Source organism: Sarcophilus harrisii, chromosome 1 (assembly GCF_902635505.1).
Source record: "Sarcophilus harrisii chromosome 1, mSarHar1.11, whole genome shotgun sequence".
NCBI lineage: Eukaryota > Metazoa > Chordata > Mammalia > Dasyuromorphia > Dasyuridae > Sarcophilus > Sarcophilus harrisii.
The window spans coordinates 316,422,124-316,448,695 of NC_045426.1; the positions used below are offsets into that span (position 1 = coordinate 316,422,124).

Below are 26,572 nucleotides of genomic sequence, written 5' to 3' on the forward strand. Positions count from 1 at the left end.
AACAGGGGTGAGCAGGGGAGGGGAAAAAAAAAACCTAGGAAATAATTTCAGGGGGCACCAGCACCTTCAGGCTTTCTTTCCTTCTTTCAGAAGAGGTTATGCCCAAGGAATGACAAAGAACACCTAATTCCCTTTATTCACACAGATACATGGCAGCAATATTCTCTCCTCCTCCAAGCTTCCTCTCCCACCAGCATCCAATGCTCACACACAGAGAAGGGAGGCTTACACAGGGACATGTCCCAACCACCACAGGTACAAGTAGTCTTCAGAAAGCTGTGTTAGCCACCTGGCTCCTCCCCAGAGTCCTACCCACAGACACACAGACACACAGACACACGCGGGTATTTCCCACAGGTACCCAGAAACTTCCCCTGGCCTCACGTGTCTTTCTCTGGTGTCCTGCATGGCCCCAGATGTTTGAGGGAAGTCTGTCCCCCTTGCAGAGCCGGCAGGGTAGAGTGCGAAAGGGGGGGGGGGGGGGGGGGGGGGGGGGGGGGGGGGGTGTTGCAAGAGCCTCATGTGACTAAGGAGTTGTTCACCACCCACTGAATAGCAAGTATTAGGGATACTGTGAGTCCCACAAAAATGAACCCCAAACAATGGCCCCTCAAGACGGTGAAGTTGGAGGGGAGTCGGCAGTCCTTGCAGAAACTCCGGCCGCCCTTCCACACTGGTGCTGACTGTAAAGATCCTACTAGGGATGAGATCCTCCAAAGCTCACTACTGGACCTAAGCCACTGCAAGGAAGCAGAAGAGGGAAGTAAATTGAGGGTCTCTGAAGGCACCCCTGGCCACAATGCCCGAGGAAACTATCTTAAAAATTCGTGAAGAAGATTCCCCTTAGAAGAGACAGGGAGCCAAGTACTTCTCTTCTTCCACCCCCAGCTCTCCCATCTTCAGGCCCTGTCTCCTCCTCTTCTCCCCTCGGTATCTCTTGCTCCCAGTCTTCCCTCTGCCCCCCGCCACCCTCTGCTTAAACTATCCTCAGAACAGAGAATGCCTTTTTCTATTCCTCCTCAGCTACCCACAAGGCTCTGCTTCAGCAAGTTTTCCCTGACTGTGCCAGTTCCCACTGGCCTTAATTTCTCCAGCTTCTGACAACCTGCACCATGCACTGGCTCCGCATTCCCCACTGTCCCACTTTGTCCCCCGTGCAGTCCCCGCCACGGTGTGGGGAACACCAGGGGCGGAGCCCCTGTGCTCGGTCTGTGGTCGGTCAGGCCCAGGGCACCGAACTCCACCCGGGCTTGGCTAGTCACAGGAGCGAGCTTCTGGGGGGGGGGGGGGGGGGGTTCTCCCCTTCCTCCCCACCCCCATCACGGAGAACAGCAAGAATGTGGAGCCTGATCAGAAGTGGAGGCAGCAGGAACATGCGGGGGAGGGGACGGGCTGGGGGGGGTGGCGGGAGCCTTATTCTCCAGCTTGAAGCTGGGGGATGGGAGCTCAGGAGCTCTGGCTGGGACGGAGGCCTGTTTCTGGGGAAAGGGCCAGAGGGCAGGGATGGGCCGTGGGAGATTTCCTAGAAGGACTAGAACTCAGAGCTAGGGGCCTAAATCTTTCCCTGATAATGTGATAGAGGTGTGATAAGGAAGAGTGTAAGTCATGGCACCAAGGAGAGCTGGGCAGTGACTTGCGGGGGCTGGCCGGCCCCCCGGGAGGGGGGGCCCCCTCTCAGTTTCCCGCCCCTCCCTCACAGCACTCACCAGGCATGGTCTTCACCTGCACCATCGGAGCCAAGAATCCAGGCTTAGGGGCAGCCCCTTTCCTGTGGCCTCTCAGCCTCAGCCTGTGGTGAGCACAGAGTGAACCAGCTTTCCCGAGAGCCCCCCAGGTGGGGCGTCAGGGGGGGCCCAGTGTGTCTCGGCCACCTCCCCCCGGGGACACAAGGGGACGCTCTCCAGAGCCAAGACCCTGGGGTCCCTGTCCCCAGGGCCAGTGCTCTTCCACCCGCGGCATTAACCAACGCCCTGGAAGGGGCAGGGGAGGATCGCGGGGGGCCGGGGCCGAGAGGCGGTCTGAGGGGGTCTGCACAGGGGATGAGCTCTGACAGGCCAGGAGCACTCACCAGAGCAGGAGCGCCAGGGCGCCAGCAGCCAGGCCCACAAAAGAGAAGACTCCTAGGGACGTCACCACGGCCACCTGCTCCAGGGGGTCTCCGGGCTCTGCACAGGGAGGGAAGCCCGCGTGAGGAGCAGCTTGGCGCCCCTCCTCAGCGGCGGATGGGGCAGTCACCGAGCCCGTCTGCTGCCTCTGGCCCTGGGGGTCTGTCCCTCCCTGGGGAGGCTGCCGGCCAGGCCACTCACCCGTTAGTGGCTGAGAGTTGGGCTGCAGAGAAGGCCTAGGGAGAGTAGGTCTCCCTGGCTCCTTCTCAGTCTGTGCCTGCACCTGAGTCGCGGTCTCCGAAGGCCTCTCGCTGGGTCTGGCGCTCGGGCCAAAGGCAGCCGGGGCTAAGAGCAGGAGCAGCTTATGAAGGGCAGGGTCCGCGAGCAGGGAGCAGGCCTCACATGGGGCCGCTCTCCAGGCCTCCTTGGGCAGCACCAGGCCTTCCCTCCCTTCTATCCGCCTGTACCCCCGCTCCCCTCACCAGGACTCGGGGTCCCCCAGGCCTCCTTGCTCCAGTCACTCCAAGTGCCAGCATCGAGGAAGTCTCGGGCACTGACGCGCACCACGTGGGGCAGCCCAGCCACGGCGTCAGTGATCACCTCCTCCAGCCCAGCCGGCTCCACCTGCGGGGTCACAGGGAGGGACCTGGGGGGCATGGAGTTCTTTGGCAGGGGCATCCCGTGAGGGGGAGGAGCCAAGGAAACGGTCCTGTGACACACTAAGGGTGACTGCCCAAGGGTCCCTGGAATGTCTACAAATTGCACTGAGACTGATTCCCAGCTGGGGGGGGGGGGGGGGGTGAACGGGGATGTGGGTACGGGCCAGCCAAGCTTTCCCCATGGATGCCTTCCCCTCCTTTCCTGCTTCTAGCATCACCGGGGGAATGAAAATCGGGGGCAAAAGGCCCCCAAACAGGATGGTACGGAGCAAAGGCCCAGGGCTCTGGGATGGTCCCAAGTAGTTCACCCAGGGCCCTAACATGTCTGGCTGAACCGTCCGTGTCCAAACCTGAAAGTAACTCAGACTCTGGACAAATCAGAAGTCACACATGTTAGTGCTGGGAGGACTGAAAAACATGTGTATCAGAGGGTCCTCTGTAGAGCCTGCCCCCCCATTTTACAGATGGGGAAAGTGATTCCCAGAGATAAGTGATTGGTCCAAGAAAACACAGGATATTCCTGGCAAACTCAGATTCCACAAGGCAATCTTCTAGCTCTTAATCAACCTGCAAACTCACTCCCGGTGTCACTCTAGGCTGGGCTGAAGGTGGGTAGCACAGATACTTGGTCTTGACTTGCCTAGCCAAATTTTTTTAAACTCAGTAGCAGGAGAAAGCCATAGTCTACTTGTTAACTCCAAAAGAGGGGAGCAACCAAAGAGAACTGGGGGATGGAGACCAGATGAAGTGGGATGTCTATGGATGCTAGTGTCCCCCTGGTCCATCCTGGACAGGGTGTCACCGCCCACCCAGGAACTGCCCAAGAGAAGAGGCTGAGCCCACAGGGAGAGGAGGTTCGGATCTAAGGAAGAGGGCCTGGGCCACAGGGACTCCAGATCCAAGCATACTTATCTTGGGGAAAAGACCTGTGTCTCTGCCTGCACTCCATTCCATCACCAGGCCCCTTACCACGGACCGCAGCAAATCCCTTATCCATTTCTTCCCTTACCATGGACCAGGTCAGGTGGCCCACCGGGCGGTACTGCAGTCGGAACTTGAGCAGAAAGTGGGGTTGGAGGGGCCAGGAGCTTGGGTAGGTCCAGCTGACCAGCAGGCGTCGAGGAGCCCCAGGAATTGGTTCCACTCGAAGTCCCTGGGGGGGGTCTGGCCTTACTGTAAATGGGAAGGGGGAGTGAGCTCGGGGTCAGAAGGGAGGGAGAAGCTCCTCCTTGCTGCTCCCAAGTCTGGGTCAGAGACAGAGGAGAGGGAGGCAAGCTGGGGTTGGGGTAGCAGGCCATACCAAGGGACATGCAGAGAGAGGGTGAGCTGCTATGATCAGCGGTTGTGCTAGAGAGCTCAGCTTGTGTGAAGAAGGATCCATAATTAGGGCCCTGCCACAGAGTCATTTAGGCAATAGCTCTCTACTTTGCTGAAAACTATCTATAATAGGTGTCTGTGTGTATAAAAGTATGTGTACGTGTGTTACTGATGTCATTTTGCTATGTATTTAATAGTTCATGTCCTAAGGTGAGCAGACTAGATGTCCCCAGGGCTTTGTTCCCCTTCTCTTCTCCCTCCGGACTTCATTCAGGGAATCAGTTGCCATAAGCTGATGCCATAAGATGCCATAAGCTAATGATTCTTAGATCTTAGACGGCTCTCCTGAGGTACAGGCTCATATCTCAAACCTGAGTTCATGTAAAACAAATTCCACATGCCCCAAACCGAAGCTGTCTTTGCCTCCAAGTCTTCCCCTTTTGCTGACTTCTCTGGGATTGGCCAGGGTAACGTTATGCCTAGGCTTACACCCAGGTATCACCCTGACCCTCACTCTCTCACCTCCTCGCATCCCACCAGTTGTTGTCTCCATAGCCCCCTTCTCTCTTCTGAAGGCCTGGTTCAGGCCTTCACCTCACACCTGCATCACACTTCACACTAATAACCTGCTGGTGGGTCCCCCTGCCTCAAGCCTCTCCCCTACAGTCCGGCTTCCATTTAGTTGTCAAAAGTGATCTTCCCTAAGTACGGGTCTGACCACCTCACACTCCCTTCTTCTGAATACCAGTGGATTTCTTATACTTTCAGAGTCAAATGACTCTTAAAGTCGTTCAGAATTTGATCCTTTCCTTTCTTCTTACCCCTTATCCCCCCATTCTGTAATCTGTGATAACTTGCTGTCTCTCACAAATAACGCACCATTTCCTTTCTGTAAAACCTTTCCCAGCCCTCCTTAATCTTAGTGCCTTCCCTTTGAAACTTTCCTCAGTTTACCCTTAAATCTTGTTCATACATCGTTACTTGTAAATTTTCCTCATTCCTCATCAGATTGTGAGGTCCTTAAGAGCAGAGACTATTTTTGCCTCTTTTTATAACCCATTATTTAGCACAGTGCCTGGCACAAGTATGTGCTTAATGAATTTTTACTGACACTGAAATGTGCTTCAAACTTTAATCAATCTGCTTTTTTCATTCGTATGAGCACTTCATGTACCAACAAAGATTTCAAACCCTCAAAATGCCTTAGGAGATGAGAAATCCCCCACTTGATCCTCATAGTTGTGACAAAAAAAAAAGTTACTATGACTAATATTTGCTAATAAATTTGATAGAATTAGCAAGACTGGTCTTCCAGTGACAAATACATAGAGGACCTCTGAGCCCGTGCTTGAAGCCTCTCCCTCTTGGTAAGAGCTGCCAAAGCTCCAACTCCACTAACAGCCTTTGGGAATCTGGGTTCTCCTCGACAATGAAAAGTCTCAGGGGAATACTTTAATAAAGGGAGTCACGTAATATAGGAATGTAATTAAGGGATTTGGGGAAGAATCTCACCTCCCTCCACTGGACCTGTATCTTGGGGAAAGGAAGAAAGAAATCCTGAGACAGAACCAATAACCAACTCAACATTCATTGGGTTCAGGAACTGGGCCAGTGGGAAGCATGATGAGTTTTGAGTTAGAAATGGATTCGAATTTTAGTTCTATTGTTTACTAGCTCTGTGGGCAAACACCATAGTTCTCTGGGCCTGTTTCTTTTGTGGAAAACAGTAGGGTGGGAATAGATGGACTCTTTAGTGCCTTCTGGCTCTGTCCAGGATCCTCTGCTATTCACCATCAGTGTCCTGCAGATAAGTGGACAACTAGAAGCTAAAACAGCTTTGTGGGGGGTCCCAAAGCCAGCATGAGCTCTGAAAGAGGAAGAGGCAGGGAGCAAGGATGCTTCTAGTCCTCGGAGAGAGATTGCAGAATACAAAATGGGAACCATTGGATGATGTTTAGGTCAAAAACTGTTCCTGAGGTTAGGTGAAGGGGCTAGCTTAGAACAAAAGTTAGAAAACTTAAGCTTCACCAGAGGGTAGGACCAGCTGATGGAAGGACTTACAAAAACAATTTTATAAAGTGAAGAAGGGCAGGTCGGGAATGGGGATAGAATGTTAGGGGACAGAGTCAGAGAAGTCAAAGTGCTGCAAATACAAAATTAAAAGCAAGGTCATCCAAGTAAGGCATGAAGCCTAGGCAAGTAACTTGGGGGAAGGGGTCAAAAAGAGCCTAAGATAAAGCCTGGGGAGTGGGGGCCACGGATATAGTACTAGGCCTGGAGACAAGATCTGAGTTTAAATCTGATCTCAGACACTTACTACCTGTATGACCTTGGGCAAGTCACTTAATGCTATTCTGCCTCAGTTTCCTCAACTGTAAAATAAGGACAATAATAACACCTATCTCCCAGGGTTATTATGAGGATCAAACAAAACATTAAAATATTTTGGAGATACCCTGTTGCTAAGGCCCAGCAAGCTGGCTGTGCCCTGATCCTTTGTGCCCTGGAATGATCTCATCTTCTGGAAAGTAACACTAAGGAATTTAGTCCCTGTTATTTCTCAAAGCCATCCACCGCATGTCCACAATCCCTGTTCCTTGTCACTGATAGGTACTGTACTCCTACTCCCATCATACTCATTCTATGCACTGCAGGGTGGTCACTACCCCAAGAACACTTGTATTGTCCCAAGAAATTTTAATCATGAGAACCATCTTAAGATCTAAGAATGAGTGTGTTGGCCATCCCCTCTGATGTTTATAAAGGGCCCCAGGATCAGCAGCATTATGGCTTCCTCCTTGGGGGGTGGGAGGAGAGGGGGAAGGAAGGGAGGGCACTTCCATTTGCAAACACCATTTTCCTCACGCTAAAATTAATTAAACTTGCATTTGTGCCCTGACTTTGCTGTCTCTAGGCTGCGCTGTATGGCTCTGGCCAACCACAGGTTAGAGGCTGGTTCTGGTCTGGTTGACAGAAATAATATTTGTGAAGTACTTAGCACAGTGCTTGGCACATGGCAGGCTCTTAAATGCTTTTTCTTTCCTTCTTTCTCCAGGAATAAGGTAGAGCCGAGCGTGGTCAGGGAAGCTAGAGCAGAACAAAACCCAGCTGGGGCAGGGGAGAAGAAGGCTCACACAGAGGGTGGAACTAGAGAGGAGCCTCTGGAGGGCTTTGGCAGCTACACCCAGTGGGGGAACGGGGCAGAACAATACAAGTGGCTAATGCTGGACCGGGAGTTAGCAGGACACTCAGGCTGGAATCCCAGCTACAATGATGGTCACATACCCTGAGAGCCTCAAGGTCCTCCTCTGCAAGGTGGAGAGAATGACCTCTGTATTACAAGGCTGAGGAAGTCCCATTTAAATGAGTTATTCAGTAACAGAGGATCGCAACGTCTGGACAGCAGGCACTTAAAAGCTTGTTTCTTTCCTTCCTTCTCCAGAAAACATGGTAGGGCCTCCTCCCACCGGTGGTCAGGAATAATAGGATCCAACCCCATTGTCCATAACTCAACCCAATGGGGTTAGATTTTAGTCATTTCTTAGTAACCCTTTCCCTTGAACCCTTCCATCCTGAAAGGGCTCAAGAAAAGGAAGAATCTAAGTGACTACAGGACTTGGGGGCACAGACAGCGAGTGTCCCAGTGCGGGCGATGGGGTAAGAATCCTTAAACAGAGAGAAGGGTGGGATACCGAAGTCAGCCAGCCGCGCCCAGAACTAGGGAGCAGGTTCCCCTCCAGGATCACTCCCATGAAGGGGGGGAAGGTTAAGGATCCCTAGGGGCTCAGAATGTTGTCATTATGTGCTGATGGAGTTAGTGGGAAAGGAATCAGTGACTAAGGGGTCATAGGGCTAATATGGAGGTCACTGGAGACGTAACCTGTGCTGGCAGGGTCAGTTTTGCAAAGAGCAGTGCCAGGAATCCCTTATTAGTTTGCACTGAGACAGTCATGATCAAGTGACTTGGCTTAGGGTCACACGGCCAGTAAGTGTCTGAGGCTGGATTTGAATTCACATCCTGCTGATTACAGGCCCCCTGCACTACAGGACTGGGCTACCTAGCTCAGGGGTCCCTTGAGGAGAGGTGCTGATAGTCTCCATGTGGAAAAGGGTTTGGGAGACCCCTAACCAACTTGTGCACAATGACCGAGTTAGTATGAAGCGATGTTTGTCTTTTTATGGGGATGCTACTGAGAAGGTTGTTCACAGACCCACTGGGGGAGAGGGAAGAGGGATGGTTAGGGGGCTCCCAGTAGGAGACAATGGAGAAGATCCTAGGGGATCAAGGGCAGGGTGCTTTGGATGAGAAAGCCAGATGTCACGGTGGATAGAATGCTAGTTTCAGAGTCAGGAAAACCTGAATTCAAAAGACCTCTGACCTCAGGAAGCCTCTCCGCTATAACTCAATAGTTTCTCAGGCTCAGGTCGATTTCGAATCTATAATTCTGTAAGGTCCCGTTTTTGAGAGAATCGCACTCTGTGTTACAAGAGTCCCTGAGGTTCCTGACTTGGCTGGTGAGGGCAGCAGGTACAACATTAGTATAACGGGAAGGGGCTGGTACTCATGAATGTTCTGGGCACTACAAACACTGCTTTGCAGGGGGTCAGCCTGAGGGGGGGGGGGGGAGGTTCACAACCAGTTCCTCCTGGGGCAGCAGGGCTCAGCCCAGGGCCACACAGCCAGGAGGGTGAAGGCCTGGCCCAAGGTGCGGCCCAGCTGCTTTGTGTCCCGCAGCGGGGCTTACTCACAGATGCTCTGCATGCTCACATCCAGCAGGCGGGCACTGGCTCCCAGGGGGTTCACCTCTGTCACATTGATCCGGTACTGGCTCCAGAACTCAGAGCCGTGGACCACACACCGGGTAGCCCCAGGAAGTTCCAGAGAGCACGGCCGGGGATCGGCAGACAGCGCTGGCCTGGACACGGGGGAGGGCACAGCGGGCATCAGGACTGCCCCCCAAACCTAATGAGGACCCCACACAAGGACCGAGCTTAGCCCCCTGAAGCCCTCTGCCCGCCCCACCCCTCTCTACACCATCCCCCTGCCTGGGGCTTCTCACCTTCCTCTTTCTGTTCCAAGGATGATTTTCTTTCTGCAGCAGGAGGAAGGAGAAAGGAGAAGCCTGGGTTATATCTCTGGGCTGCGGGGGAAGGCGAATTCCCCCTGCTGGCGTTTTCCTATCAACACTTCATAAAGAGGTCCCGGGGCAATGTGTCCATCCCCAGGTTTCCTTCTCTCCACATCCCATGTTCCCCTGCCTCACACACCTGTAAGAGGCAATGTATCGCGTGGGGAGCCCACTGACCCGGCTGGGACTCCAAGAACAGGAGAAATTCTCATAGTCGGAAGCCCGGCAGGAAACCATGGGACGAGACGGGGGGTCTGTGGAGACAAGACAGGAGCTGGGGGCTGCCAGGAAGGGCCCAGGGCCCAGGGCACTCATGCCTTCCTCCGGATCGTTCCAACCTCAGCCCCCCAAACACTCACAGCCCAGCTGAAGCGTCACAGAGCCCGCAGCCCCCCCGTCCTGGGACTGGCAGATGTAGGTGCCCTCGTCTTTGTTCTCTGCCCGCTCCAGGACCAGTTCCTGTTGTCCCAGCCCTAACTCTGACCTCGCTGCCCCCAGGAGTGCACGGCCATTGGCCCGATGCCAGGAAATCAGTGTCCTGAGGATGCAAGGGCGGGTGGAGAGGGAGTGAAGATGAGCAGGACGAGGTTGGAAAAGGAGCAAGCAACAACATGTATGATGTTAAATAAAACGTAGCAAATACCTACTGTATGTGTGCTGGGCTGTTCTAAGTGCTGGACAAAGGATGAGAGGTCAAGAGCAAAAGTCAATTTTCCTTTCACCTCACCCCAAAGCCTCAGCTCGACTACCTATCCCACTCCCCAATCCCCTGGATATGGAAAGTCATGAAGGAGGTGGAGAACGAGGCGAGGCACTTACCCAGGGGCCACTCCTGGACACAAGAGCACAACGGTCTCTCCGAGTTGCCCGTATTGGACGCCTGGGGATGGGGTCGGTATGAGAAGAAAGCCCCCCATGCTGGCTCCCGCCACTTCCCCCAATTCCCTCCCACATCAGGGCAGGGCAGGGTACCAGCCCGTGAGTTAGAGGGTCCCACTCCTAAGGAACCCAGTGGGAGAGGAAGGGTCCAGATGCCATCCTGAGTCATTCCCAAGACCAGGACTAGAGGGCTATGGTCTGTGCCGTGCTTCCTCACCTGGGGGACCCCAAGCCTCTGGGCCGGTAGGAGAGACAGACACTAGGGCTGCAGCCACAATCACCAGGACCCTGCCCAGGCCAGAGCAACTGCTGCTCATCTGGCAAAAGAGTAAAGTGCAAGGTCACCCCAGGCTCTCTGAACCCCCGACTTCTCTGAACACCCCCCCTTGCAGGAGTGCTATTTCCTCCTGGGCACCATTTCTTCCTCCTTTCTCCTTCCCAGGGATCTTTATCCTTCCAGAAGGGAAATCAAGGCACAAAGTAGAAAACTGAGAAGCCTTTCATTCTCTGGGGCAGGGGGCAGGTTTCCCCTAGGGACCAGCACACATACAATGACCCACATACAAAGGCAGGAATACATACAATATATGCACAAAAATGCCCACACGCGCACTTTGTACTTGTACTCCAATGTGTATGCTCACCCCCGGAGCCAGACTAGCACAGAGTCCCGCCCCCTCCACCACTCCTGCCCCCGCCCCAGCCCCCAGGAGCCCCACTTCTGGGCCAGGAGCCCAGGACAAAAGCTGGAGGCGTTGGGGTCCGTGCCAGACCCCCGCCTCCTCCTGACAACCTTGGCTCTGGGGCTAGCTCAGAATCTGGCCCTGCTAAAGCAGCTCCCCCATCCCTCTCCGGCTTGGCCCGGCTCACCGTTAACCTTTTCCTCTAGCTGTCTGACCCGGAAGATAGCCAGACTCATTCAGGAAGACGTGGATAAATTTGAAGCCTGGAAATAAGGAACTGCTCTCTCTGGGAAATAGTCTGGAGACCCAACCATTCCCCTCTCCCCCAGTGCCTCCTGGGATGGCTCAGACTGGGGACGGGGAGCCAGTATCAGGATGGGGCCATATTCTGACCCCCAGTCCCACCCCCTCCTCCTCTCCCCTCTGGGCCGAAAAGGCTGAGAGCCTGGCTCCAAGCAGTCGCTGGGCTCCCCCGTCCCTCTCTCAGGATCTCACTCCTAGGAAGGAGCCTTAGAGGCTTAGGCAGAGGGAGGGGAGACAAGGAGAAGTCATGGACTAATGAGATCCAGATGCAACAGCACTGCCAGAGGTCCAGAGACAAAAGGGAGGTTGGGGACCGAGGAGGGGATGAGAGACCCCTTAAGGAAGGAGGAATGAAGCCTGGAGCTGGGAGACACAGAAGGAAAGAGTGGGATGGAGATGAGTGGGGAGGAGACAACGGGGAGGACTTCATGGAAAAGCCAGTCTCAGGTCCGAGGCACTGTGGGCAGGTATCTGTACACACGTCTGTGTCGTGGTTTGACTATGTATGGGGACACAGCCCCCTCCCCTATGGAGCGAGGGATAGGACTTCCATCACTTTGCACCCCCCCACCCCCGTGCTTTGTTCTCCCCTACCTTAATTCCTGGAGTTCTCTGTATCCATGATCCTTCCTCCTCCCAGCTCCAGCTCTGCTTGTGTTCTCTGCTCTGAGCTCTGGGAGTGCAAGGCAGCCCCCCTCTCCCCACTTCCCCTTGCCTGGCTCCTCCAATTCCCACCCCCTTCTCCCCCCACCATTCCCTGGCAGAACGTGGCTGCCCCTTAGCCAGGCCCCCTTCCTCCCCCTTCCCCTACCCCCAGCCCGAGGGGTAAGGCCAGAGCTAAGGAATAGGCCTCCTCCACAGCCCCACAGCCTGGAAAGGAGGCCTTGGGTCTACCCATTTCCCTGTGTCCCCGACTCAAACAGGGGCCTGCAGTAACCTAGTAGGGGATCATGGAAGCTTTGTGCCTGCCCACGGGGGTGGGATCCTCTGTGTAACTGCGCGCGTGTGTCCTGTGTGTGAGAGGCAGAGGGGGAATAACTGGGGTGCTGGGTGGTCGCCCCTGGGCTAGGGGAGGGCAGCCCAGAGACCTGCACAAATGAAACCCCCCAGACTCGCGCTCACGAAAATCCACAAGGCGTACACAGAGAGGCAGGTACAGACAAGACACAACACAGATGTGGGTGCATAGAAACAGCTGCAGAGACTCCTTCACGGATACCCTGGCACTCACTGCACAGACAACCGAGAAACAACTAGGTAAGCCCTTAGATAGACGGCCCTCCGGTAGACACTGCAGGGGCATAATCAACACTTGTATGCAGATAGAGACCAAACTCCCACACACACACTTTGCTCTCGCGTTTCTCCAGCTCCACCAGATGTTTCCCCACGGCTGGGCAGGGCTTCTCCCCAGAGGGCGAGAGGGAAGGGGGAGGGTCTTGAGGCCGGGGATAGAGAATGGAGAGCTCTAGCATTAGGCTGATAATTCACCCCCTAAACTCCTCCCCCAGGAAACTCTGGCAACTTGCAGCCCCGCCCTCCCTCCAGACCCCTCTTCAGGCCCCTCAAAATTCTGGCTCAAGCCCCTCTCCCTCCCCTCACACTTCTCTCCAGCTTTCCAGTCCGACTCCCCTCCCTTCTGACTCCCCTCCCTCCCCTCTCCCCAGTTTACTCTTCCCTAGTTTCCCGCCCCCCGGAGTCTGTCTCCCTCACTGCTCTGACTTTTCTTTATTCTCTCCCGTCAGGCTTCCCTCACTCCCCACTCGCGGAAAGCAGAAGGGGCATGGGGGGTGGGGAAACGTCCTCGGCACATCTGCACTCCCGCGGACGCACACACGCACTACCCCCACGTTGGCACGCTCTCAAGCATCCACGCGTAAGTTACTTCGCGGTCTCCGGCAGCTCCCTGCACCCCCAGCGCGCACGCACAAAGTGGGGGCGCCAGGCTTCCCGACCTGCCCAGCACAAACAAGGTCCTCTCGCCCCCCCCCCCCCCCCCCCGCGGGACAGGAAGTCAAGTATCCTCAGATTCGCCACACCTCTCAGGGAATCGGACACAAGGGCGAGAAGAGACATCCGCGCCCAGAGGGCCGGGGAGACCGGCACGCGCTGCACCACCCAATCCAAGCTCTCCAGCACGGGCTGGGGAGACACACCCGGGTTCGGCCCCGCAGAGGGAACAGCGGAACAGCTGGGCCCTGGGGACGCCTGCGTTTACGCCTCCCCCCGCCCCTCCCGGTCGGGTCCTCACCTTACGCGGCCGCCGCCGCCTGCCCGCCCGCTCCCTCCTCCGCCTCTGACCTCCGGCCCCCCGCCCCCGAGGGCAGAGCGGGGCCGGCTCTTGCCCTCCGGTCCCGGCGGAGCTGGGGAATGGGGGTAAGGGGGTGGGCTCTGAGGCCCATTGGAGTCCTGCGCTGCCAATCACCGGCCACCGCCCAGGCCCCCACCCCTGCCCGGACACTTCCTGTCCCGCGAGCGGGAGGGGCAGCAATTTTGAGGGAGGGCGGGAGTCCAGGAAGGGGGCTGCCGAGGGAGTGGTCAGTCTGAGTGAGGGTCACTTAGGGTTGTAAAGCCAAGGTTTCAAACTGAGAAAACCTCAGCGAGAGTAACTCCGGAGGTCTAGAGCCCTGCAAAGGTTCAAGGCTGGTTCTCCGGGATCTTCGCCAAAAGACATGTCCCCTAATTAGGGAATACGGGAAAGTCCCCATCCTTCCCCGGTACCCAGCTGCCCCAATAGGATGTTGGATTAATTTACTTTTGGAAAATGCCCTAGACTGCTGATAAGGAGTGTATTGTAAAGAGGAAACAGCAACCGGTAATTGATGGAAGGGTTTGGGGGAGAAGTCAGCCCACCACTTGTATTTAGATAGTGAAGCATTGAAAGCCCTTTAAGTCTGAAGTAGGGTTAAGAGGAAGGGAAGCTTCAACAAGGTTCCTTCCAATTTCACTGGCTCCAGAGCACCTAGCTCAAAGGAAAGTGCCGAGACCCTCCCCTCCAAGACCTTAACTTTTCATCACATTCCTGCCATTTCCCCTACTATGTTCACTTTATGGTATAATATTTGGAATGGGGAAACCTCAAGAGAAATGAGGCAAACTGGAGAAGGAGGTTAATGATCCTAAAATCCATCCTTGAATGGCAAGAGATGTTAAGGACTCTAGATAGCAAATCTAGGGGGTTTTGTATCTGGATCCCTTTGACAATTTGGTGCTTTCAGATCTTTTCATACCAAGTTTTTGTTGCCTACACTGAAGGAAATGCCAAATGTAACTTAAAGGTTAGTGAAAATAAGTAAATTTCCCCTCTTCTAAGTTCAGACCCCCTGAAGTCTTTCCAGCCTCCAGATTAAGAAGCCTTGATTTAGCACAAGGGACTCATTTTACAAGAGGAAACCAAGAACTAGAGGTGAAATTCCTTTCCCAAAGTTTTGAGTTCTTGAGTTGGCTCCTGAAGCAGAGCCAGGACCCAAGACTTGGAATGGGTCCATAGTATAGTGGAAATAACGACAGATCAGAAATCACACTATTTACAGCTAACAGACCTTTAAAGATAATCTCTTCCTTGTTGTGGACTCCCCTCCCCACCCCCACTTTAAATGAGCAGAAAACAGCCCTGGTCTTCCACTCCAGATCACAGAGCTGCTAAGAAGCGGGGCTAGGATTCAGACCCAGCTCCCAAGCCAAGCCCCACCCTGCCCACAAATCAGGAGTATGGGCCTTGGACTGGACATTTGTGTAAACGAACACTAATATTTCCGGTTTTCCACTCCACATCAGGCCGTCTGTCCTAAAAATTCTGTGAAGTTAGTGTGAAAGCGGTCTGTAAAGTTCTCTACCCGTCTGGAATCCTTCCCCACCCTGGCCCCCCAGTCCCCCATTCCAGGAAGGCTGCTACAGACTCATAACTGATCACTGTATCAGTGTGTCTACAGCACGAGGGAGTGCGAAGGCGAACCATGTGAACACCCTTGCGGAAGTGTCTGCCAGCAGAGAGGCACCGCCGCCGGTTTGTCTGGGCCCCCTGCCTGAAGGGCTGATACAGGGCCAGACTTTGGCAGAACCTGGCTCCAGCCTGGCTAGGGTTTGACTACTATCCACAGGAGCCTCAGGGAGGCTGGCCCCCAAGACACAGGCCCCCCCTCAACTCCTCAGACCAGAGGCAAGGGGAAACAGTCTTCCTCTTCCCCTCTAAGCAGCTACAGAAACCAGGGAACAAAAGATTTATTTGCAATTCAAGACCGTCCTCCACCTATGAGATAAGGGGGTTGAAGCAAATTGGGGGTGGGGATGTAGAGAGCAGCTTGGAACTGTCCTAACCATAACCATGGCTTCCTCCACAGAACCACATGTCAAGAGGAGTCCTTCTGTAGAAGCTTATAATGATCTTCTGGAAGTGCCCTTAATCGCTCAGCCGCCTGGGGAGAGGGAATAAAAACTGGGAGAAGGGGCAGAAGCCCGAAGACCCTTTCCCGTACCCTTGACATCCCTGACCCTTGAGGTAATGAAAACCTATTAAATACTGAGCTGACCTGCTCTGGAGTCAAATCCCTCTGAGCCTGGGCCAGCATCTCATAACCAACCATGAACTTGCGGATGGTGCCTGATCGAAGTAGTGGTGGATAGTAGTGGGCATGGAGCTGCCAGTGGTCACAGTCAGCCTCAGCCTCAGCCCCAGTAGGGGCACCTGGGAAGGGAGGGAAATAGAAGATTAGGGGCTCATTTTCTCTTGAACAGTTAACAGTACACTTTGTGCAGCACATAAGTAAATAGTGTCTACTCCCAGGACTTATGTGAACTAGTGCAGAATGAAGCAGACCCTGCAGAACATACACCATACAAATGTAAACAAAAAACAATTATGACTAAAGCTCGACACTGGAGAAGCAGAAAAAAACTACCTCCTCTTTGAGAGGGGAAGGTCTATAGGTATGGAGTATAATATACTGTCCAACTCAGTTCATGTGTTGGTTGGTTTTTTACTAAGTGAATTTTTCTCTTCCAAATTCTTTATTATACAAAACGGCTTGTTGGGATATATTCTGAAATAAAGGTAATGTAAAAGAGAAAACCATAAGTATTTTTAAGTCTTTTTTGGTTGTTTGTTTGCTTTAAACATGTTCTGCCTTCAATAGGTCTCCATGGAAAATAGTACTGTTTTCCAAAGCATGTTTTAAAAAGTTAAATTTCATCTCAGACTAAGCTTCTGTTCTGTCCTACCCAGTAGGTAGACTGCAGGACAGCATTATGGGAAATGTAGTGAGATCATGCTATAAACGGCTTATCCAGAGACCTCAGCTCCCAGCATGCTTTACATTATTAATAGGATAATTTAGCAAGGCTTGATGGGAAATGTGGTTTTTCTTGGGCAAAACTGAAAAGACACATCAGGTCTGTTTTCTCTTGGATTCAGGTGCCCCAACTGTTCCTACAGGGGGGAATGAACCTCACCATGCCAGCCCATGGAGTATGGGAAGGATGTCTCAAATAGGTTATCATATTTGGTCAGGAGCTTCTTCATGATGCAGGCCAAATCTGGAACAGAGTTGCTGTTATCATCTGAATTCAGTACCTAGATCTGCAGAGACTATAATTGCAATTTTAAAAACCAGGGCATTTAAAATTCATGAATTCACTCTTCTTGCTCTGCTCATCGTATCCTTGCCTAAAAGACAGGATCCCATCTCACAAAGCTAGAGCCCTATTATAATATTTTTTATTGTTTAGCTGCATCCAGTTCTTTGTGACTCGAATTTGGGATTTTCTTGGCAAAGATAATGGAATGGTCTGCCATTTCCTTCTCCAGATCATTTTACAGAGGGGGAAACCGAGGCACACATGTTAAGTGACTTGCCCAGGGTCCCACAGCTAGCAGATGCCTAAGACCTGAATTGAACTCAAAAGATAAAGTCTTAGTGACTCCAGGCCTGGCACTATCCACTGTGCATCTGGTTACCTAGCTAAATTGCTGCCACCTCCTTTTTGATGTTCAGTCATCTTTGACTAACTCCCTAGACCACACCATCCATAGGGTTTTTCTTGACAAAGCTACTGGAGAGGTGTGCCATTTCCTTCTCCAGTGGATTAAGACAGTTTAGATGAGTCACACAGCTAGGATCAAATTTAACTTGGGTCTTTTTGTCTCCAGGCCCAGATCTCTAGCTACTGAACCATCCAGCTGCCCTACCACCTCCCCCTGTGCCCCTCCAAATAACCAAAGGGACTGGGAGAAGGTTCAGATAAATTGACAAGAGGGAATAATAGCAGGACCCATCTGAGGAAGGTAAGTCTTCTCACCATCCCGCTCCACAGAGCTCAACTCTGGGAACCTCTTCACATGTCTCCGTGGCAGCAACATTGTCTGGAAAGGCCAGACAGCCCAGAAGGGCACCAGCACCAGCCAATGTTCACTTTCTAGGACCACTCGCTCCTGGGGACAGGGAGAAAAGGAGATAGGATCCTTAGAAACTGGAAGAGAAAGTTAGTGTCTTAGGATGCTAGGAATAGAGATTTAAGCATTAAGGGGCAGGAGCCTCTGGAGAGCCTGGAATTGTCCCTCCCTCTCCCCATCCCAGCTCTCGCTTTGCTTAGTCTTCCTATCATTCATAATCTATCATCAGTGTCTTCTGGAAGAAACGAGAGGGGAGGAGAGAGGAAATTACAGAAAGCAATCCTAATAGTTAGGCTTAATTTCTGATAGGGGGCAGAAGGTATGTCCTAAATGCTTGTGGGTAAGGGGTGCACTCAGATAATCTCAAGTACTCGAAGGTTACCTTTCTTTCTGCTTCCTGACGCCCATATTCCAAAAGCATAGGGCCTCCATACTGCTTCTTATAGGTACGTTGGCTTTGTTCCTCTCGACGGGCCACATCTGGCAAGAAGTTGCTAGCCCACACCTGGAAAGAACCCGCATCCAATTCCCATAGTCTATTACAACCATTCTCCGCCTCCCCCCCCCCCCCAATCTTTCCTCTCCAGAAAGCTACAGCCCAGGAATCCAGAAATCTCTGTATCCATCCGTTACCCTTATTATTGGAGAAGTAAAATAAAAAAAAGTTTTAAAAAGAGTTAGGAGTGTACTAAGGGATAAACGGACTGGATAAAAACAAACCATCAAGTATTTAATAAGCAAATGCAATGTGCTAAGCACTTTGCCAGGGTCTGGGATATAAAAAGCCAACAAAACCATCTCAACCTCAAGGAGCTTACGTTCTAAGGACAATGAAAATGAGAAATTCACCTGACAGTGGGGATGAGGGTTGGAACAACCCATCATGGCTCCTTTGTTCTCAAAGATCTAGGGATGAAGTAAAAGTTTATCAGCTATTGGATCACAAAGACAGTAATTTCCACATCATTACTAGAAGGAACCTCAGAGACCATCTAGTTCAGAAAGTGGTCATCTAGCTACAGTTTGAAGACTCCCCAATTGGGGAGACTCCGCTACTTCCCAAAATAGTCTAATCTACTTTTGAGCAACTTCTAATAGCAAGTTTTTTCCATATGTCAAACCTTAAGGTACCTTTCTGAAACATCTGCATACTACTACTTTTGAATTCTGCAATCTACTAAAACAAGTTCAAAATTACTCATTCTAAATTACAACCCTTCAAATTAGACATAGTTGCCACATTCTGCACAAGGACAGAAGAAGTACTCCCAACCCAATCCTAATCTGCAATGCAAGACATCCCTACAGGAAATCTAAGCTCCCAAGAGTGCTAGATCCCGCCCTCCTCCTTTCTCTTGGGGCTATGATAAGTAATGATGACCTTACTGACCTGGACCCAAGGGTACTGAGAACCCAACTCCTCCGTGACTGAGGCCCATGTATCAATGACAGCTCGAATCTCAGGGACAGACATGAGCGGCAGTGTGATATCGGACCAGGGATGGAAACACAGGACCTTACTGATAGGATGGAGGTAGGAGATGACATAGGGCCTTGCTTGGGAGAAGGGAGAGCCCACGGTGTACAGGGAGAAGGGGAGACTCGTTGGACCAGTAGAGGCTTCAGGATACCCTCCTCCTCCCAAGCACACCCCAGCACCGAAGATTTTGAGGGTCGCCTAAATCATTACCAAACTCCTTGGGCAGCTTCAGCTCGGAACAGCGGGTGATCACTGGGTCCTGGTGAGGGTATAATGGTGGAAGGTGTGAGTCTGAGAGGGAGAATCGCCTCCAGCCAGAATTTCCCCAATCCCCATTTTCCAGAGGAGGCAGGATCTCCGTTTACCGGGAGCCGGGGCATCAGGCTGCAGGGCAGGGAAGTCATTGTTGAACAGGAAGGTGCCCTCGTAGTTGGGGTTCACCTGGTGGGGGAAAAGAATGAGGTCTGTACAGCCTGCAGCGCCCCGGCAGCTTCGGGGAACACCATCCCATGGGACCCTCACAACCAGCCTGGGACGTGGGCGCCGTTAGTCTCCATTTCACAGATGAGAGAACTGAGGCAGGCATTAAACGGCTCGCGAGGGCCACGAGGCGGGGGCCGATCGGAGAGCTCTTGTTCTCCCCGATCCCAAAGCTACGGGGGTCCGGACCGGCGGCGAAGGGGAGGAAGGCCATTTAGGAGAGGGGTGGGTAGGCTCACCTGGCCATTGCTCGCACGGCCCCGGGGCAGAGGGGTTGCTGGGGTCATGCCGAGGTACGACGTCGGGGGGGGGCTCCACCTGCCCCTGCCAGGGGCGCTTCATGCGGTGAGCCGACACCAGCACCCACTCGTCCTGCAGCGGGTTGTAACGGATGTGCTGATGCTCTGGGCAGAGGAAAGAAATCCGTCAGAGGCAGGATTCCCCCAGAGGCTTCCTCCCCCAGGAAGCCCTCCCGGATTGACTTCCCCCACACTCCCCAAAGCCGAGTCCGGGCCTGCGGGCCACTTCAGCGAGAGACTGGGGGAAGGGAGAGAGAATGTGTTCCCGGGCCCCCCCCTCCCCGGGGGGGGCGGGGCTCTGCAGGTTTCCCTCAGGGCCCCACGGACTCGGAGCTAGGAGAGCGCGAGCGGGGCCCGGGGGACTCGGCAGACGGAGGGCCGGGGAAGGGGGAACGCCGGCCTCCCGCAGCTTCTGCCCCGGGACCGGGCTCGGGCCGCGCTCCGCCCCTACCGCTCGCCTGGAACGCCGCCGCCTCCGGCTGCTCCTCGCGCTTCCCGCTCGGCCCCGCGTTCGCCGCCATGCCTCCACGCACCCGCCGGCCCTCAGCAGCCCGCCCGCACTGGTGACCCGAGCGCCGTCCTCGTGCCTGCCCCCGGGCCGCGGCCTGGCCCCGCCCCCGGACCGCGGCCTGGCCCCGCCCTCTCCCGGCCCATTGGCCCCGCGCCAACACGTGACGGCCCCCCCGGCGCTCCCCATTGGACCTTGCCTGGACGCAGGCTCTCCCTCAGTTCAATCCCATTTAGCCGATGCAACTTTCCGGTCTCGGGGCTGGGATTTGGGGGGCGGCAGGTGTCCCGGAGGAAGCCGGGGCGCCCTTCTAGTCCCAGGCCTCGGAGACCTTGAGGAAGGCCGAGGTCTCGTGCAGGCGAAAAGAGCTACCCGGCCGCCCTCCGTGACCGCTGCTCTCTTTCGTCCCCCTCGCCCGTCCCGCGGGGGTGCGCGGGGCCCCCTTTTCCTCTCGGGGCCAGAGTGCGCATTGCAAGACTTCAGGGCGGCTTTTCCCGGAAGCGCAGCCCCTGTGTGCGGGGCCTCTTGCTTGTGAAGGAAGCGGCACAAGGCCTGACAAGCGGCTGCCGGTCTCTTCGCAGAGACCCTGGAGTGATCTGCTGTTCCCTTCTCCATTTATAAATGGGGAAACCAAAGCAAGCAGATCTAAGCGGCTTGTCCGGCATCACGCCGCTAATTGTCTGAGAATGGATTTGAACTCGGGGCCTTCTCACCGCGGGCCTGGCATCCCATCCACTAAGCCACCTAGTTACTGCCTGCAATCCTCTAAGGGGGGGGGGGGCCTCAAACTACGGCCCGCGGGCCAGATGCGGCAGCTGAGGACGTTTATCCCCCTCCCCCAGGGCTGTGAAGTTTCTTTATTTAAAGGCCCACAAAACAAAGTTTTTCTTTTTACTATAGTCCGGCCCTCCAACAGGCTGAGGGACAGTGAACTGGCCCCCTATTTAAAAAGTCTGAGGACCCCTGGACTTTATTCGGTTAGAACAGGGAGCCAGTGAAGATTCTTTTTGAGCAGAGGAGTAATATGTTACGTGTGGTTCAGACAGCATTTAATAAAAAAAAGCTGGAGAAATATCTAGAAGCAAAGCGCAGTATGTTCTAGAGAATGGGGGTCCCACCCATGGAGCAGACAATCGAAGGGAGGAGGGGCCGTAGGGGGCAGGGTCAACACTTTTTATCCCTAACGCAAATACCCCCTCCCACCGCTGACCCTCATCCTTATTGGCTGAGGATCTTACATTCTAAGCCGGGGGACTACCCAAGAAATGGAACTTGACCAATAAGTACATAGTTGCCCTTAACAAGGGGACTTAAAGTATGCCTTTAGGGGATAGCAGGGAGGAGACTTAAGGATGCCCTTGACTTGATGCTTAAAGTCCTTCAGGCCTACTCAGACCTTGAAATAGAGGAAGCCTTACTCGATTTTCACAACTGTCTTGAAAGATCTCGCCTCATCTCGTTCAGTTAGAACAGTGATTTAGGGAAATTATTTGGGCTGGTGTGAGAGAGGAGAGATAGGAGGCAAGAGGACAATTAAGAATTTATTATAAGGAAGGAAAAGGTAATGAAGTGATCTTACTTTCATAGCACCATAGATTTCAATTTAGTAGGGAATTTAGAGAGAGTTCAGCTCCTCCTTTTAACAGATGGTAGTCTGTAAAACTGGAAGTCAAGAAGCTATTCTAAGATAATGGCTGACTCTGTACCTCTAATTCTGTGTTAGAGGTGAAGTTTAGAGCTCGGATTTTCCTCCCTCCGGGCCCAGCACTCTCTCTTCTGCACTCATTTTGGTGACACTAGTAAGAGTAAAGGTGGAAAGAAATGGAGAGTTTGTTAAGATGAACAAAAGTTTTCTGCTATGAGCAATAAACATAATGTCAGTATTCAAGGGGTCCCAGTGGATCAGTCACAAGCTTACAGCAGATAACTAATATTGGCTCAGAAACACCAAAGGGTTCCTTTTTTTTTTTTTCCATACAGCAGCCATGTGTACAAAATCTTATCTAAGATGTGCAGGCACAAGGAAGAAAGGGACTTTACCTATACAATGCCTGTATGAGAAAAACCTTATCAATTTTTCTGTTTTTGCCCAATTCTTCTGTTTTTCTTACTCTCCCATCTCTATATAAATCCTAGCTTCTGGTAGGTGACTTTTTCCCTTATGAAAGGTCCACTGAGTACATAAAATTCAAATAGGATAAACATTGTTACTTGATTTGGGGGTGGTCTGAGCCTGAATTCTTTCAGAGACATCATTAAGACATTCCTGAACTCCAGCTGGTTCAATAGATTTTTGCCAAGATAGTCTCAATTGGACTTGAAAGCTGATTGGTGATTAATGGATTAATGGAAAGAGAACAGTTAAACACAAAGCCTAAGTAACTCAATATTGTAGTACTACCAATAGAAATGGGCAGCTAAGTGCCATAGAACACTTAGTGAATAAAGCATTGGGCTTGGAAACAGGAAGTCTCATCTTTCCGAGTTGAGTGTGACCCTAGACAAGTCACTTAAACCTGTTTGACTCAGTTTCCTCATCTGTAAAAACAACTGGAAAAGAAAATGGCAAACCATTTCAGTATCTTTTCCAAGAAAACTTCAGTTGAGGTCATGAAGATTTGATGACAATTAAACAAATGAATAGAATAAAGGATTTAAGGAAAAGGCAGGTTTCAAAAAGATGATAAACTCAGATTTGGACATTTTGTGTTATAGTTACTAGTGAGATAGCCAGGTAGACATATTCATTGAGAAAAGGTCTGCAGGGAGTAGAAATAGAAATTTGGGAGTTATCTATTAGGATTTTTAACTGAAACCATGGAATAGTGGAGCTAAGGCAGAGATTATTTAAGAGAATACTGAAAAAGACCAAAAAGAAACCTTCTGGAAGTCAATGGAATTAGAGAATCTTTTCAACTACAACAAAATTCAAGAATATTATAAAGAATATGTGGCTACTGGACAGTATTACCTCCTAATGAGACATGAGGTTGGGATATCCATGGAACAATTTTAATGTTCCAGCTCTACTCAGCTTTTCCCTTTTCTTCAGAGAGAACATTGGAATTTCTGCCTTAGGACATTCCTCAGCCAGGGAATGACTAGAATGCAATCTTTTTTTTAGCTCATTCAGGACCTTAGGGTTAAATATGGTCTCATTTGGTCAATAGAGTACACTGTTATGCCATAGTTCTTTTTTGTTGTCCTAACTCAGTTTCCCTAATTATCCTGACTCAGTCCTGCCTAGGTTTGCCTACTTCTCAGTTCTGCAACACCTCCCCTCCCTCTTTCTCAGAATATTTGATAAAGATAAAAGATCTTATGTTTTAGAAGGTCAGAATGCCTCTCCCCATCTCCGGGGTGCCTCCCCCCATTATGTCTGTCATCTTATCTCTGGTGGCTCACCCCACCCTGTCAGAGTCCGGTTCCTACTCTCAATACTCTGACCCCACCCCTGCCTCTCTCTACCCCCTGAGTCTGAGCCACATGTTTATATGTCATTGAGAACATTCAGCCCTGGGACCAAACCATGGATCCATTTGGTCCCAGTAAATCTCTCTATTTAATAAATTATTAAATACTCTCTAATCTCTATCTTGCTCAGTTTCTCCGGCATTATAACACAAGTCTCATTCCCCAAAAGCTGAAGTAAAAGCCTCAAGTTTAAGGTTAAAGGACTTCATAGACAAGAAAGTTGAAGCTTATAAAAGGAAACTCTCTTGCCCAGCCAAGATCATGTTATTAGTTCATCTCAGGTCCAGTCTCAAACTCAAATCAGGATCTCTTCTTATACACCTTTGCAAAAAGGGTTAAAAAAAAAAAAAAAGACATGGGATCTTGGAGTCACAGGGAAGAGAAAAGTGCATGAAACTTATCTGTTCTTCTCCCCTAACCTCCCTCCAACCCTACCCCTTCCAAACAGCCCACAATACAGAATTCAAGGTTATAACTGAACATGTGTTTACTTGATCTTTGTCCATAGCTCTCCCCTCTGCTGAGGCCCTGGGGCCCAAGTTAGGATTGATAGGGGTCATCTGACAAGGAAGCCACTGACTGTTTTTAGGAGATTGCTAAGTGGGGTATTCTTCCCATTGTTGATTTCTCACAGCCATACTAGAGACTCTAGGTAGAGAGAGCATCTTGGAGTAGATAGGGTTTCAAGTGAAGAAAACAGGACTCAAATCTCACCATGGCCAATTACTAGCTGTATGACCCTGAGGCAATTTAAAACTCAGTTTGCTTATCTCTAAAATGAGTGGGGGTTAGAGTTGATGACTTTAAAAGTCCCTTCCATTCTGGGGACTGGGGAGAGGAAGAGGTAAAAGAAAATTAGTCTTCCTAATGCATCCAGGTGGTGCAACCGTTAAAGTTTTTTTTTTTTTTTTTTTTTTTTATCACTGAGATCAAATCCTACCTCAGACACTTACCAGCTATGTAATCTTGGCTAAGTCGATTAACCCCTATTTGCCTCAATTTCCTTATCTGTGAAATAATTTATCATAAAATATAGTATTTATATGGTACACTAAGTTTTACAAAGCACTTTGCAAATATGATCTTATATAAACCTCCAGGAATCCTGGAAGATGGGTACTATTATCCCTATTTTATTGATGAGGAAATTGAGGCATTAAAATGGGGATAATAATAGCACTTACCTCATAGGGATGTTGTGAAGACCCAATGAAATAATATCTGTGAAGTCTTTTGTGTGAAACTAAGACAGCTAATGATTTTTACTAGCCACCTTGATTTGCTCAAGCCCCCTACTATCCAGAGGAGGCCAGACTGACATGGGAATCACAGCCAACCAGGCAATGACAAACTGAGCATTTTTTGAATTGGGAATATCAGAAATTCTTTGCAGTGTTGGATCACTAAACCCAGAATTCCTCCTGCTGTGTTACAAAACCGATTCAAACTGGTTCATATCTATCCCCAGCTGATACAGAGCCACATTAGACCTGAAAAACAGCCCAGTCCAGGGATAACCTACATACCTGCCTTCTTAGGAGGAATAAACCCACAGAGAAGATCTAACTCTGTCTTTCTTAGATAGCACTCTGAAAAAAGTTGACATTTGCAAACTTAAAAGTATTACATAAATCTTATTTTCATAAGAACTAAAGACCTTTCTGTGAGGGGATGATAAGTAAGGTCTTCAGATTTGCCTGAGTAACTTTATGGTTGGTCAGCCAGGAATTCAATGAGAGAGAAGAGGGATAGAGGGAGGGAGAAAGAAAGGGAGAGGGAAAGCGGGAAGGAGAGGGAGACAGAGAAAGGGGAGGGAGGGAGGGAGGGAGAAACACACAGAAAAAGACAAAGAGAAACAGACACAGACACACAGAGAGAGACAGAGAGGAAGGGAGGCAGGGGGAGAGAGAGACAGACAGACAAAAAAAGAGACAGAGACAGAGACAGAGAAGGAAGGAGGGAAGAAGAGAGACAGAGACAGAGGGTGGGAGGGAGAGAGGGAAAGAGGAAAGAAAGGGAGGAGAGGAAGAGGAAGAGAGAGATCCAGATCTCACCAAAAGGGGAAATTCCCTGAAGTCTCTAGTGCAGTAAACTGGGGATAGAGACATGGTAGTGACTGCCAGCTCCTCTCATATTGCTTTCTTTCTAGATTCCTTTTCTCCCTTCATTGACTTCAAGAAACCATGTCATCGTGTATCTTCTCTCTTAAACCTGTAAGCCAGCAGAACACAAAGAGACTGAAGAGAGTCTCTCTTCTTTTTCCCTATCAACAATTCTGCCTGGGCCTTTAAGTTCAGGTCAATAAATAGAAAGTCTCATACCAATGGCCTTTAGGGCTTAGATTACATATTATTAAAAGCAACATTCCCATGCTGAACTTGGACTGAATTATATTTTAATTAAATTGAATTAAAAGAATTTGATTATTTCTAATTATTTCATGGTGATCAATAGTGATCAAATAGTCCAGGAAAGGGTTCAAGTGACACATTATTGTATAGTCAATATAATACATTTTTATTATTATGTACTATATGGCTGGACACATTAAGACTATGTGCTGTCTAGGAACCAGCCAAGCTAAGAAGTATGGAAAGGATCTTTACTAAAAGACTAGCCTTTAGGTGATGAATTCTTTGGGTACCATATCATAATAAGAAAAGAAAATGCAAAATGGCTTTTGGTCCTATTTCAGCCTCTTTCTCCAGTAAAAATGATGGCAAAATGGCATAAAGGAATATTACAAATTAAATTTAAAATTGCAGTTTTTAGAATATCAATAGAATTTGTTATTTTAAATTAATCATTTAAGTTTGATGCTCTAAGCTCCTTGTGCAAAGATCAACAAGTCGACATATTACTGGAAGA

General features: G+C 51.0%; 1 protein-coding gene across 9 annotated transcripts; it reads right to left on the reverse strand.

Moving 5' to 3' along the window:
• Window positions 1-110: 110 nt before the first annotated feature.
• On the reverse strand, window positions 111-20,344 carry GALT (galactose-1-phosphate uridylyltransferase). Of its 9 annotated transcripts, XM_031945421.1 has the most exons (22): window positions 20,174-20,342; window positions 19,663-19,827; window positions 19,309-19,384; window positions 19,154-19,202; window positions 18,854-18,983; window positions 18,313-18,369; window positions 17,846-17,968; window positions 17,370-17,502; window positions 16,524-16,607; window positions 15,605-15,759; window positions 10,307-10,406; window positions 10,030-10,090; window positions 9,570-9,748; window positions 9,350-9,464; window positions 9,142-9,174; window positions 8,831-8,997; window positions 3,774-3,937; window positions 2,588-2,729; window positions 2,307-2,450; window positions 2,069-2,165; window positions 1,707-1,789; window positions 111-740 (listed from the first exon to the last, which is right to left on the reverse strand). In XM_031945421.1, the coding sequence occupies exons 2-22, from the start codon at window positions 19,708-19,710 to the stop codon at window positions 733-735; spliced, it is 2,148 nt and encodes a 715-aa protein (XP_031801281.1). In that variant the 5' UTR covers window positions 19,711-19,827; window positions 20,174-20,342; the 3' UTR covers window positions 111-732. The 9 variants fall into 9 exon arrangements, with proteins under 9 accessions (XP_031801281.1, XP_031801282.1, XP_031801283.1 ...); XM_031945422.1 differs by lacking the exon at window positions 2,307-2,450 and having other exon boundaries at window positions 20,174-20,343; XM_031945423.1 differs by lacking the exons at window positions 18,854-18,983; window positions 19,309-19,384; window positions 19,663-19,827; window positions 20,174-20,342 and having other exon boundaries at window positions 19,154-19,208.
• Between the last annotated feature and the right edge of the window lie 6,228 nt (window positions 20,345-26,572).

Coding starts and splice junctions, on each gene's coding strand:
- GALT (XM_031945421.1), bottom strand. CDS start 19,710: ATGACCCCAGCAACCCCTCTGCCCCGGGGCCGTGCGAGCAATGGCCAG. Junction 9,465..9,569: donor TGTGACGCTTCAGCTGGGCT/GTGAGTGTTTGG, acceptor TTGTCTCCACAG/ACCCCCCGTCTCGTCCCATG. Junction 3,938..8,830: donor TGTGAGCATGCAGAGCATCT/GTGAGTAAGCCC, acceptor TCCCATTTACAG/TAAGGCCAGACCCCCCCCAG.